Source organism: Xyrauchen texanus, chromosome 42 (genome assembly GCF_025860055.1).
Source record: "Xyrauchen texanus isolate HMW12.3.18 chromosome 42, RBS_HiC_50CHRs, whole genome shotgun sequence".
Lineage (NCBI taxonomy): Eukaryota > Metazoa > Chordata > Actinopteri > Cypriniformes > Catostomidae > Xyrauchen > Xyrauchen texanus.
Window position 1 is genome coordinate 25,315,040 of NC_068317.1, and position 15,200 is coordinate 25,330,239.

Below are 15,200 nucleotides of genomic sequence, written 5' to 3' on the forward strand. Positions count from 1 at the left end.
ATATATAGCATTGACTTCAAGCGTTTAAAATGGGTACTGCAGTCCAAATTCTTAATTTTGGAGTTGTCTCCCCCGCCTCCTCTTACCCAGACTAAAAGCTCCAATGGGTTACCAGGTTGAGGAAACGCAACAGGAACGAGCAAACTGACAATGGTATGCGACGAGCCCTGCTCTGTAAACCGATCAGCTACGTTAACAAAGTTTCAAAGTTGATACATTTGCAATGTTTTTATAATTTACAAATCAGCGAATGTTGATTTTTTTATAACTCTTATGTCTCACTGTTAGCTAGACGTATTGCTGGCTTCCTGCCACAGTGCGCTGTTTTTAACTGCTAACTTGTTTCAAATCTGGCAACCTGGGATTTCTAAATACTATTGGTGAGTGGGCAGTGGGCGGGATCACACAGGCCAAAAACACACATACACAGAAATTCCAGCCCGGTTGGGACATTTCAAAGTAGTATTTAGTGGCAGTAGCATTGTTATCTGGCAAGCCAGTGTTTCAACTTAGCATGTTTCCTAAATCATATTATGAAATTTTTATGCTTTAGTTCAGTAAATATGCATATAGCCTACATATTGCACATAGTAGGTAGTAAGCTCTCCTTAAAGTGATGTAGCCGCATAATATTACTTTTTTACATAAATTGATCCAATAAGCGGCCTTCAAATTTGTACAAACAAGTGTTAAACAACTGTGAATTTCAGTTTGGTCTTGTTCAAACCTTGTTTGCTCGTAACTGTCAGCGGTAATAAATTATATCCCCATTGAAATATGATATGTAATAAAACAAGATTTATTTTATTTTATTTATTTAGCTAATGTAGAGTAAATGACAATATACAATAACTGCATCTAAAATGAATAAGGGACAATAAATAAATACTAATCAGGCTGGGAAAAAATAGTCATTTATTCATTTTAATATTTATTTCGTATATGTTGAAAATTGACACCGGGCGGAGTACTCATGAAAGTGCACCGTTAGATAGGTTTCATGCTGAAGAGGTAAGTTTTATAAATAATGTTTTCTTGCAAACAATTGTAAATGCCAACACCATCATATACATGTCGAAAGGACTGAAGCGTGCCAACCAAAACATGAGCTCATTGATGTCATTGAGTCTGCTTTTTTTATTCCATCCGTTACTTCTGGTCTGAGTCTTCCGAAAATATTAAGTATATAGGTAGGGTTACTTCCTACCTAAATGTAATGGTGCAACGCTCAAATATTTAGTTGTGCGTAAATTGTGACTAGTGCCCATTTACGCCACAACTGGGCTTAGATGTAACTCATACACAGCTGGTGCAAACAGCCCCAGATCTGTGGGTGGTTCTTCCTCTTCTTCACCGGCTGGTGCTTCAGTCATACTTTCACAAAAACAACGGCTGTTGTTTAATAAAGGATAAAATTGATGCCATCACATCTACAACATCCCCTTCGTGAAGTCTCACTTTTAATAATAAGTAGTTTATATTGGAAAGTAAAATATGGATTTTAATGTTAAGAGATTTGCAGCGGACGCTGGTACTTTATTCAGCCGGGCGGTGCAAGTAAGTAAAGATTCAGAGTCACGGTGAAGTTTTTGCGTTTTTTTAATTTATTTATTTTTACCATTATTTTTGCAGGCCACAATTACTTTTGGACAGTTTGTAATGTTTTTCAGTCTTTGTGTTTCTTTCTCGTTCTCACTCTCGTATTCAGGGCCTCTCATGATGCTGCAAAGCTATTATTATTGTTTTTGTCAATCACTTTTGCGCATTAAATTGACTAATCTCCACACCTTACCGCTACAGTGAACATTAAAGACTCGGTTACATTAGGCACACATATATACTTCATTATACGGCAGAAATAATCGGTAACATTTTCACTTTTTGTCAAGATTCAGTTTGTGAGGCTAAAGCTAACGGGCTAAATAGTTACATCCGGCAGAGCACGTCCACACACGGGCTGTGTCTCGAATCCTAGTGAGCTGCCTACCTAGACAACATTTTGGGGCAGCATCATCAAGAGGTCCAAAATTGCTGCTCGTAACGTATCAATGATGCCCCAAAAATGATGGCTAGATAGGCACTAGGCAGTTCAATTGGTCTTGGGACACGGCCATTCACTGCATGACACTAAAAACACTCTACATAAACAAATATCCAAACCTGCATTGATTTGCATTTTATATTACACAATAAACGTGTACTGCAGAGTGACATACAGTAAGCAAATGTATCAGTGTAATACACAATTTTATCAGACTTAAAATGATAGTTTACCCAAAAATGTGTATGGCTTTCTTTCTTCTGCATAACACAAATGATTTTTTTTTGAAGAATATTTAAGCTCTGTTGGTCCATGAAGTGCAAGTGAATGGGTACCAACATTTAGAAGATCCAAAAGCACATAAGGGAAGCTTAAAAGTAATCAAATGACCAAATGATAAAGGCCAATGTATTGCGTTGCGGAATGCTCCGCGCACAATATGTGTGACGCAAATTGCGTCATCAGCACGCCACCTAGATTTTCTAGACTCATGCACACAGTCATCGGCTGTGCGCTGGGCATTGACTGTACTAAAAGAGTCACAAAGTTGTTGTAGTGCACATGTATTGAACACTTTCCTATTCGTTTGTGGTCAAAAAAGAATAATCACAAAGGCAATGCGGTCAACCAGGCGCGAGTTGATTCGGAACACGCAAAAACTAAGTGTACCTGGCCTTAAGTGTGGGTGGGAAACAGATCAATATTTGAGTCATTTTCTTTACTGTAAATCTCCACTTTCACCTTCACATTTTTCTTTTGTTTTTTGGCGATTCATCTTTTCTTTGTGCATATCACCACCTACTGGGCAGGGAGGAGAAATTATATGAAATATTTATTAAATATTGATCTGTTTCTCACCCACATCTATCACATCACTCAACCACTGGAACTGCTTTTATGCAGCTTTAACATTTTGGTACCCATTCACTTACATTGGAGGACCTACAGAGCTGAGATAATCTTTTAAAAATCTTTGTGTTTAGCAGAAGAAAGAAAGTAATCTGGGATGGTATGAGGGTGAGTAAATGATGAGAGAATTAACATTTTTGGTTGAACTATCTCTTTAAGATTTGTGATTCAGGCAACAAGTTTGTGATACAGTATTTAGTATAAGCTTAAAAAGTACCACGTATAAACCAGGGTAATGGTATGTCATTTTTTTAAGTACCATCTAAGTAATACCATGATGCATGAATATGGTAATCATTTATAAAAGTAATATGGTAATACCATCTGATGCCATCAGTTATCAATATTTTCATGTGTCCCTTTAGGTATGATAATTTTTTATTTTTTTTAATAAAACGACTTTGTGTCATTACAGGTACTGTTAACTACATTTAAGTATTTAAAAAAAGAATTGTAAAAAAGTAGTAATTTGTTTTATGTAAGTCATATTTAAAAGCTACACATGAAAACAGTTTATATGGCATTTACTGTACCTTAAATATTACCTTGTTTTAGACTTCTTTGTGCTTTATAGTGCTACAGGTATAGTAACAGAGGCAGTTATATAGGTGAATATTTTCTCCTTATATTAAATACATGGTCCATTAGTTCACAGAAGAAAAACTTGGCCAGGCTGAGAAGACTGAGTTGGATGCACATTTGGAAAATCTCCTTACCAGAGCTGAATGCACCAAACAATGGACAGAGAAGATTTTGAAGCAAACAGAAGTACTACTGCAACCAAATCCAAGTAAGAGCATCCATTCAGTTATTAGATGTCTAAGCAGCTTTAGGGGAGACATTTTATGAAAACAGTTTTATATGGAAATATATGCATACACCGTACATTATGATATGCTGCAGAGGAATTGCTCCTATAATTTGTTGTAATTGGTTAATTTGTTATTTTAGCCCTTTAAAAGATCAGAAGAGATCTAGTACTTTCTAGTAGTCACTATAAGAATGTGCGGACAGTGGAATTTGGATATTTCTCTTAGAAGGTGCCCTTTCAAACCGTCCATGTTTATTCTTGCTAGATAGTTTGAAAATATCACTGAAAGAGTCTGTGTTCAGCTGTCAGCACAGCTGCTCCGCCTTTTCAAAGCCTTGTCGTGGTGCAACACTATTTAGATAATCAGCAATAGAGAAAAAACAACCACGTAACGTGAGGGAATGAACAGCCGATCAAAACACACAAAGCCCACAAGCACACCTGTCTATGCAGAGAAAATATCTTTTTCATTTTTGAAGTCAGACATTTTTTGCCTGAGGATGCAACAAGGACAACTTTTAGTGTTGGATTTTGTACACCAAATTATTACTTTACACCACTGTACTTTAACTTTGTATTTATTTCATTTTGAAATCAGCAGAAATTGTCAGCTCCTAAATGTTTAAATAATTTTATATCTTCTCAAATATAAACAGACTGATCAAAAATACATTCAAATAATCTGTAATTTCAATCTATTTTTTTTATTTTTATAAAACTTAGGTTTGATTGACCTTCATTTTCTCAGTGTATCGTCTGCAATTTTCAGATGTCAGAATAGAAGAGTTCTTTTATGAAAAACTAGACAAGAAGGTCCCAACACGTATGAACAACCATGAACTTCTGGGTCAGTCAATGATCGACTCCGGGACTGAATTCGGGCCGGGAACAGCCTACGGTAAGCACTGAACACAATCAAAGCAAATCCATGACAGTGTCCTGGTTCGTCACAATACTATTGATCTGTCCCATAATAGTACTCCACTGCTGTGTGTCATTGCCCCATTTTCCCCTTGCTCTATGCCACCAGTAAGTGGCAATAGAACCAACTGAATAGCTCCTTCTATAGAGTTGGTATATTGTAAGCTAGATGAGAACTTATTTACTGTATTTTCTAATTTGTTTACAGTTAAACACAAATATAAAACTGAATTTAGTTTAGCACAGAGTTGAGCATGTTTGTGTCCACAGGAAATGCTCTGATAAAGTGCGGTGAGACAGAGAATCAGATCGGAGGAGCGGAGAGAGAGTTAATTCAAAGCTCAGCCATCAATTTTCTCACGCCTTTCCGCAACTTTCTAGAAGGAGACTACAAGACTATATTGGTGAGATCAGGAAATCCAACAAAACTGAAACTTATTGAGTGTCTAGGGCGTATGAAATCTTATGATTGACATGAAAAATTATTTTTAAATATCAAAATATTTCTAAATACTTTAAATATGTCTCTCTTTTCGGTCACTTTAAGTTTTGGTCAATTGTACATTTACAGTGTTGTTTTTGAACTTTGTTATTGGCTATATATTATTATATTTATTATACAGTATTATAAAATAGTAAAATATTTATGTTCCAATGTGCATCATCTGTGTCACTGCGTGTCATTAACATTGCGTGCATGAGCTAAGAACATTTTCCATTAAACAAATTAAGGTTACACAAGTTGTGTACGCATCGGAGCGCTTGGGAAGCACAAATGCTTTATGTGCTCTTCTGGACAGGAGTTGGTTGACATCCGTTTTGCCGCTCGGTGACACTCAGACTCGTAGTTCTGAATGACACACAAATGTGCTGTTCATGGCATTTATATATTCGCTTAAAATTCCCTTATTTGGGCATAACAATTTTCATGGAATTTGAATGGTATCTCAAATAACCGCGATCAGACGATTATTTAATGATCGCAACAGGCCTATTCATAAACATTATTATTTACATCAATTATAAAACTAGCAAATTCAAAGAAAGTTGCTCCCTGAATTCAAGCATTGAATGGCAAAAACCTAATTTAAATTCTTCATAATAAAATCATCCTGTTCTTTTACAATTTATACCATGTATCTTTAACAACCAAGCATTTTTTTATTGTTTCCCTTCACAGAAAGAGCGCAAACTGCTTCAGACCAAACGACTGGACCTGGATGCTGCAAAGACCAAGTTTAAGAAAGCCAAAATGGCTGATGCCAGAGCTCTGGTAAAATATAATTATTACTTCTACATAAGCTGTTAAGGTTTTACCTGTCAAATATAATGCCATTTCCCTGATTTTCTTTCTAATAATTTAAAGTATGCTTAAAAAGCTTGAAAGCTTCATTTGAAATATAATTTCTCACTGTATATGAAAGTTTCTGTCTTCTGTGGCCATTCTCTGAAGGCAGTTATTTACTTTCGTGCTCTGCTGTCTCTTTTTGTGTACTGCCACATGGTAGCTGCTCAGAAACACCCCTCCACCAGGGGACGCTGGCTATGTTGCCCATTTCTTCTACATGGTGAACTTCATGTGAAGTGGTTGAAGGTCTGTCATGCCTCTCTTACACCCCAGTGCCAAGCTCCCATCTCCTTCTTTGGATGTTCCACATCTAAGATGTGCTAGTTCCTCTTTAAGCTGTTGATTAAGCTTTTTGTCCCGGATATTAGCAGTGTGTGTGTTTCCAGGTTCCTTTTTTTTGTTGCGCATATAAAGCTTGTAAAGAGGATTTGAATGTTTGCTCAACACCATGATGGCATTTCAAAACTTTTGCCCCTTTGCCTAGTTTCACAAGAGAAGTAGAGCAGTGCTTAAATATGATCGCCACATGACCAGGGCTCAGCCTAAACACTGACACATATATTCCCACATAAACACAGCAATACTCACACAATCAGATGCCTACTCCAAAATGGGAAGTATTTACTTTGCTTTGATTCTCAGTGAATTGGGCAAGTAATTCTTAGTGAATTGCTGCAAATAGCCCATGGTCCCTGTAGCAACAATGATTATGGTTTACCATGGTTACCATAGTTTCTGCACAAAATATCATACTGTTATTCTACAGGTTTTTTTAAATTTCAGAACCAAGACCAAATTATCAATTGTAAACATATATATATATATATTAGAACTGGATTACTCATGATGTCCCTATTGACTTGAATAGGAAATCATCTAATTTCAGCAAGGAAACATTAATCATTCAATCACCGATTTTATATCTGAAATTGCATGTACATCCCGACAATGCAAACGCCCTACACTTGTTATTGTTTATTTATTTAAAAGTCAGGAATTTTTCCTCTTTCTTGAAAGCACTAGTGAGTTATGTATATCTACTGTATATCAAACAGTATCCATTACTAACAAACTTCATTGGCGAACAGATCAGCTGAAATGTAAACTAGTTCACTGAATCTGAGGTAAGATACAAACAGACATTTTTAGACATATTTATTGGGAACATCAAAGTGTTTGTTCAGATATATTTGTTTTATGTTTTCATCGAAAAAGTACCTTTTTTTTTGCTGTCATTTGAATAAGAGCATGTGCTCACTCTCTCACACACGCTGCGCCTGAAGGAGACACGCAAAGCTGGTTAAAATGAAACTGAGACTCTAGATTTAAATGGCAAATGAACATGTATCCATGTATGACTACAGCAAGCACTTCAATATGAAAACAGGCAAATCACGGGTATTTTAGGTGAATTAAAAATCCTGGTTTGAGGGGCCTGGGTAGCTCAGCAAGTAAAGACGCTGACTACCACACCTGGAGTCGCAAGTTCGAATCCTGGATGTGTTGAGTGACTCCAGTCAGGCTTCCTAAGCAACCAATTAGCCTAGCTGCTAGGGTGGGTAGAGTCACGTTGGGTTAACCTCCTCGTGGTTGCTATAATGTGGTTCTCGGTGGGGCACGTGTTGAGTTGAATACGGGAATGCCGTGGAGAATAGCGTGAAGCCTCCACATGCACTAGGTCTCCACGGTAACGCGCTCAACAAGCCACATGATAAGATGCGGGGATTGAATGTCTCAGACATGGAGGCAACTGAGATTTGTATCAGAGTCACTATGCTACCACAAGGACTTAGAGCACATTGGGAATTGGGCATGCAAAATTGGGGAGAATAAAAAAAAATCCTGGATTTACTTTTTTTTTAAGGACCATCCGAGGTAAACGGACATGTTGTCACCCCAAAACAAGCAAATATTACAGCTTTTCATACTTCCATTACAATTTTTGTATACTTTTGCCGATTTCTTTGTTGATTGTTGTGCTGTACTGAACCGATGAACACCCGGGCAGGTGAATGCTCTGACATCGCGATTCATGTATATCATCTCCCTCATAACGATTATTATCCATAACAGCTAATTAAACATGATTGTCACTAGAGTGCGAAATGCAACTGTCATATCCGCAGGTTGGAGACGGTGAAACGGGATGTTTTCGCCTGTCAGTCATTGATGCTCTATGTCAATTTTGGGCATACTAAGATGGCCGCTCGAACACTTCCAGTGGCTTCATCTCCTGCTGGCAGTTCAATGATGCATCGGTGAACCAGTTCTCTGTCTCTTATCTGCCTGTGATTGTAACTCCTCCTAGAGCTTTCAAGCTACATCCACCAAACTCGGCACAGACCTTCAGACTGGTCTGACTAATGTTGCTTTATCTTTTTAGACTGATCTTTTTTGCACAGCGGACCATCAAAAATAAAAGTCTGAAGTCTTGAACGAATGTTCAAACTGTTCAAAACAGAATGCTGGTAAATTCAAAATCCAACTGCCAAAAAAATGCAAATAAATAAGTCCATCCATCCATACATACATCACAAAGGCTTAAGCCAACATCTTGACAAACTTTACTTATCTAGTTGTTATTGCTACAACAAAGATACTGTGATATCGTGGTAATAGCTACCACTTAAAATGATAATGTCAGAAAACATGATTTGTTTTAGCTTCTTACACTGCTTGGAGATCATGTTTTATTTATTATGGATTGCAGTTGTAATTATGTAATTATTAACTATGATATGTTGGTCGAAACTGTGGTTACCATAATACATTTTCATAAGGTACACTCACCTAAAGGATTATTAGGAACACCTGTTCAATTTCTCATTAATGCAATTATCTAATCAACCAATCACATGGCAGTTGCTTCAATGCATTTAGGGGTGTGGTCCTGGTCAAGACAATCTCCTGAACTCCAAACTGAATGTCAGAATGGAAAAGAAAGGTGATTTAAGCAATTTTGAGCGTGGCATGGTTGTTGGTGCCAGACGGGCCGGTCTGAGTATTTCACAATCTGCTCAGTTACTGGGATTTTCACGCACAACCATTTCTAGGGTTTACAAAGAATGGTGTGAAAAGGGAAAAACATCCAGTATGCGGCAGTCATGTGGGCGAAAATGCCTTGTTGATGCTAGAGGTCAGAAGAGAATGGGCCGACTGATTCAAGCTGATAGAAGAGCAACTTTGCCTGAAATAACCACTCGTTACAACCGAGGTATGCAGCAAAGCATTTGTGAAGCCACAACACGCACAACCTTGAGGCGGATGGGCTACAACAGCAGAAGACCCCACCGGGTACCACTCATCTCTACTACAAATAGGAAAAAGAGGCTACAATTTGCAAGAGCTCACCAAAATTGGACAGTTGAAGACTGGAAAAATGTTGCCTGGTCTGATGAGTCTCGATTTCTGTTGAGACATTCAGATGGTAGAGTCAGAATTTGGCGTAAACAGAATGAGAACATGGATCCATCATGCCTTGTTACCACTGTGCAGGCTGGTGGTGGTGGTGTAATGGTGTGGGGGATGTTTTCTTGGCACACTTTAGGCCCCTTAGTGCCAATTGGGCATCGTTTAAATGCCACGGCCTACCTGAGCATTGTTTCTGACCATGTCCATCCCTTTATGGCCACCATGTACCCATCCTCTGATGGCTACTTTCAGCAGGATAATGCACCATGTCACAAAGCTTGAATCATTTCAAATTGGTTTCTTGAACATGACAATGAGTTCACTGTACTAAAATGGCCCTCACAGTCACCAGATCTCAACCCAATAGAGCATCTTTGGGATGTGGTGGAACGGGAGCTTCGTGCCCTGGATGTGCATCCCACAAATCTCCATCAACTGCAAGATGCTATCCTATCAATATGGGCCAACATTTCTAAAGAATGCTTTCAGCACCTTGTTGAATCAATGCCACGTAGAATTAAGGCAGTTCTGAAGGTGAAAGGGGGTCAAACACAGTATTAGTATGGTGTTCCTAATAATCCTTTAGGTGAGTGTATACTTCTAGTGTTGTGACTATAGTACTCAGTATCTGGATGTTTTGGTGTTAACAAATAGTCCAGTCTCTAAATATATTATTGCTATTTTCAAATGCTGTTCAGATGTGGACAGAGGAAATGACAAAGGTAAGGGGAACCTTCTGTCGTCTCGGTGGTGATGATCTCCATTCTCAAGCAACAGTAAGAAAGCTGGAAATAGCAGACTACCTAGGCACCATTTCCAATGTTCCCGTTACTATCATTTAATGCTTACAAGGCTTTGTCTGCATCTGAAATTTATGGATCAGGATGGCGAACTAGTCATCCTGCAACCGACTAGTTGATTTAGTGAGGTTGGCAGATTTATCTAGACCAACCATTTAGAATTTAAATGTGTTGTTTTCTCCATGAAAACTGTCTAAAAATAATATGAACAAGTAGTTAATCAATAAACACCAGTCATGAACATGTGGTTAATCTTTCAGTTTCCAGTTGCTTTGTTACCTTAGAAGAAAGGCCATTTAAGTGCACCAGTTGTGATTATACACATAATCTTTTCATGTCCACTCCCACTTAATTAATCTCAAGTGTAACATTTTTTTTCTCTCTCTCTCTCTCTCTCTCTCTCTCTCTCTCTCTCTCTCTCTCTCTCTCAGGCAGAGCAGGATCTGAAGATGACACAGAGTGAATTTGACAGACAGGCAGAGATCACCAGGCTTCTCCTAGAGGGGATCAGTAGTACACATGTAAGCACTCGTATGCAAACCTGCCGCCCACTGGGCCAACGGCCGATCTCAAAACTTTCCATGCTCAGTCTACAAGCACAGCCTTTAACAAACAATATAATCAAACAATATAGGTTGTGTTCTAAATCAAATACAACTCGAATACAAACTACTTACTGAATATTGTACAAGGCACACTGTATCCTGTGATCTATTAAAAAAATAAGAAAATAAATTGTAGGTATTATTATTAAATGTTGTTATTATATGAACGTTTCAAACATTAGAATGCTATATTGTTGTCACATAAGTCATCAGGTTAATCAAATCAAAGAATGAGTCAAATCAGAGATGTTAAACAATTTGGGTGTAATTACGTCCAGTTCATTCACACTGGAAATAGAAGGTCCAAATAAGTGCATTGTGGAATACAGTTGTATGCCAACTGGGTATTCTGTGCATATAGTGCACAGTATACAGTATGTAGTATAATCTGCTGACACAATAATAAGGGCTCTATTTTTGTGGCTGCGCTATAGTGCTAATCACAACGACCTTGTACTACACCTTATCCAGTTTTCCCGAGAGTGCTAATTCTAAGCAAAATCTTCGTGCCAGCGCAAGTGGGAGTGGATGGGGATGTTTGCACTATCTGTGGGTGTATGCTCGTAAACTGGGTGTATTTTATGTTAATCACATCTCTATAATCAGTTCCACCAGCAGATGATACCAAAAAGCTATTGATCACTTTTAATACCAGCCATGATTTGTGTGTCAGTAGATTAGTATGATTAGTAATAATACATTTATTATGTATAGCACCTTTACAAAGTTCAAGGATGCTGAATAAATGTTAAACATAAAACATTAATCAGAGAAACATAACAAATATTCATTACAAAACATTGAACAATAGGAGAGAAACAAAGCATATTTCTAGCAGGCGAGACATGGGTGAGCAGGACGAGAGCCAGTATTCCCAGAGAGACCCATAGAGAACATAAACAAAACAAACAACATGGTCTGGAGCAGCGCAGGCGACAATATATTCGCCAGCACAGAGCATTGGATCCATTTCCCATTCTTAAAATTTTGGTAGTGTAAATGGCCGCTCTTCATTTATTTGTGCCTTGACTTAGCGCATACTTGCATGAAAATATCAACTTCATGGTCATGCCCACTGACTTATCAGTGTGCGTATGACATGTCACTTAAGGCATAGTTCTCTTAAAAATAGGGCCCTAAGAGTAGTAACATCCATAATCTTTCCCAACATTCTTTTTATCACAGGCCCATCATCTTCACTGTCTAAATGACTTTGTGGAGGCTCAGATGACATATTACGCCCAGTGTTACCAGTACATGGTAGATCTCCAAAAGCAGTTAGGAAAGTAAGCCTTGTTTATTAGCTTGTTGATAGTTTTTGATACATTTAATGATTTAGATTTGTTTTTGCTGTCCTATACAGGTTTAATCATTAATTCATTTGACTGTGCTTCCTTGTCATCTCCAGCTTCCCGTCGGCTTTCTCTTCCAACAACAACCAGTCGGCAGTCAGTGGAGGGGCAAGTGTCGCAGTGCCTATCCTGCCACTATCAGCCCCTCTTTCTACTGCCACAGGGAACACTTCGTCAGGTTTTACTGAGCTGCAGAAATTCAGTGGGAGTCGTAAAGCACGGGTGCTCTATGATTATGACGCCGCGGGCAGCAACGAACTTTCCTTATTGGCAGATGAGGTGGGCACCCTGTTTCCTAATGCCCCTGATTCTATCCTTCATTCTTATGAGAATGTTTAGCATTCCTTGTAACATGTCATAATGAGTGCGTGTGCACCCCTCTTCTTTCAGGTGATCATGGTGAGTAGCGTGCCAGGCATGGACTCTGATTGGCTGATGGGTGAGCGTGGGAACCAAAAGGGCAAAGTGCCCATAACCTACCTGGAGCTACTAAATTAAGAAAAACAATGAGTGTCATTGGAACCAAAACACAGAAAAGTGTAATCCAGCAGTGCTGTGTACATATACAAGACATGCCCTATAATGCAACTATGATGTGTTGTGCTGCTCCCATGCAACAGTATTTTACTGAACATCACGCCTTGCATTCCCAGTATGGGAAAAGGATCTAACCGCAAAACTGTTTACAAATGAATTAATGCAGAATATTTTTTAATGAACTTAATGGGATGTTAAAACAGCCAACTTGCCTTTTTATATACAAAAAGTGACTTATTTTTAAGCATTTACAACAAGAGTGTTTACAAAAACAAAGTATTAAGGCAGATCGTCAAATTATAGCACAGTTTTATGCATTTTAAAGTGGCTTTGATTATGCACACAAACTTTATTTCAGGTTCTGGAACATTTCAAAGGAATTCTTTTAGATAACATACTGAGGTGGAAACTGAATATGCCATAATTTATTTTCAGGGTTATATTCTCTGTTTAGCTGATATGTGCCTCAATTATTATCTTCTGCCGTTTACATTTATTTTTATTGCATTTAAAGTTTAAGCACACAAAAAAATGCTTTTTTGCACGCAGCCAGCCTTTCCTGTTACATATTATGAAACTGTCCCTTTTATATTTACAAAGACATACAGAGCAGCTTTACTTTTAAGAAGCACATTCGCACAGTATGTACTGTATTATTTTCTACATAATTATGGAGCCAGTTGTTTAAGATAAAACTTAATTTCATGACATGAAAAAATATGTTTACGGAAAACTACCTTTTTGTACCTTTGTGCATTTACAATCATGATGAGGTTAATGCATTTTAAATTGTGTACAAAAAGAAAACATTGGAGATAAGTGCTAATTTTACACATTGTCAAAGTGCCATCCTCTATCTAATTAAAGCACATTTGTTTACTCTGTTTATAAAAAAAGAATGAACTGCTTAATAAGATTAATTACTACCATAGATTTATAAGCAATTGTTTTTATTATATAATAATAATAAAGTTTTTGACATTTCAGCCTTCTTTGTTTTCATTCTTAATTATTCTTATTTTAATGTACCAGTCAGTCTTGTCTGATGGTGGAGATTACAACCCACACTAATGCCAGAGACTGTTTTGCCTGAGACTGTTTTGCCATTAGCTGGAAATTGACAACATGAAGTCAAATGAATGGGAGAATATAGTCTATGTAGAAAAGGAAATCTCCCATTAAATGTAAAAGAGCCAATTACCTTTTAGATGCAAACATATACTTTCAGTTAACTTGAGAATGCACATGCCCATTAGCAGGACCAAAAAGGCACAATTTATGACCCATTTGTTGTCAGATAGTTCTGCTGATTTGATATAGGCTATTTAACCGTAGTCTTGACCAGATGTTTCTGAAATGTTGGTGTTTCACAATTTAAGTAGATAGGAGCTATACTTTTATGCCAGTTGTATCCATAGAACATACCAACCCGGGTGCAGCCCCAAGATGGCCGCGGTGTGGACTGATTTGCCTTGGACTTTACACTATTTCTACAGCATATAGTATGTGCATGACTGTTCTCTCAACGGCCACTGGAGGTCAGGCTTTTCACTCATGAATCACTGTTGGATATATATATATATATATATATATACATATGCATACACACAAAGTAACTTAAGTAAATTAAATCCATAATATTACTTTGTTCATACTTCAATATATATTTAAATTTACCTGTTTACATATAAAGGCCTTGGCTTCAACCTACTTTTCATTGTTTTGAGTAAAGAAAAAAAGAAGTGTTCATTAAACATCACACCTCGATACAACATGCTGTTTTTTATTTCTTGGGTTAATGCCAGGCTCATTAGCTCACAGTGTTAGTGTTGTTGTGAACTGGTCAGTGAAGGGAGGGTTAAGAGGAAGTGGTGCTAAACAGGCTGTTTACTTCCTGTGCTGATGCTCTGCAGGCGTTCATTCTTGTCCATTACTCAGGCTCACATGCAGAGAGGGTATGCTCTGTTCCTTCCCGAAAACAGCAATGTGAAAGCAGACCTGAAACGCTTCCGCATAGAGGTTATGATTGGCAGAGGCTTAAGCTTCATTTAATGCAATTCAGTATCAAGAACCTTAGGTTTATAAAGCTAACGTAGTAAAAATATATTAGTGATGGTAACACGTGCTAATTTCGTGATACTATGATATATGCTAAATGTAAATGGTAGTCAAACAGTATGTTGATATACCAAGGTACTTGAAATATCCAAAACACATGGTATTGCTATGGTAATACCTTTATCATGGAACCATGATAAAAAAAAATTACAAATTATTTTTGGTATTGTTGAAACAAAAAAATATTTTTTTTGCTCAAACACAATCTACAAGTTCCTCTTTCAAATATCACACAAAGTTCTTGGCTCTAATGGGCACTTAACCATACCACAATTAACCACATCATGAGATTTCCCTCTGGTACATTAAAATGATTAATAATGAAAATGAAATACCAAGCCTTCGCT

The 15,200-nt window shown here is 37.6% G+C and overlaps 1 protein-coding gene across 1 annotated transcript; it reads left to right on the forward strand.

The window, feature by feature from the left end:
• Positions 1–1,333: 1,333 nt before the first annotated feature.
• On the forward strand, positions 1,334–13,694 carry LOC127635377 (endophilin-B1-like). Its single transcript, XM_052115370.1, has 9 exons — positions 1,334–1,557; positions 3,599–3,740; positions 4,531–4,659; positions 4,953–5,086; positions 5,863–5,955; positions 10,673–10,762; positions 12,032–12,132; positions 12,255–12,477; positions 12,589–13,694. Exons 1-9 carry the CDS (start codon positions 1,495–1,497, stop codon positions 12,694–12,696), a joined length of 1,083 nt encoding a protein of 360 aa, XP_051971330.1. The 5' UTR covers positions 1,334–1,494; the 3' UTR covers positions 12,697–13,694.
• The last annotated feature ends 1,506 nt before the right edge of the window (positions 13,695–15,200 follow it).

Excerpts from the sequence above, each read along its gene's own strand:
- LOC127635377 (XM_052115370.1), top strand. The coding sequence starts at position 1,495 with ATGGATTTTAATGTTAAGAGATTTGCAGCGGACGCTGGTACTTTATTC. Across the intron at positions 1,558-3,598 it reads TATTCAGCCGGGCGGTGCAA|TTCACAGAAGAAAAACTTGG; the intron begins GTAAGTAAAGAT and ends ATGGTCCATTAG. Across the intron at positions 12,133-12,254 it reads CTCCAAAAGCAGTTAGGAAA|CTTCCCGTCGGCTTTCTCTT; the intron begins GTAAGCCTTGTT and ends TGTCATCTCCAG.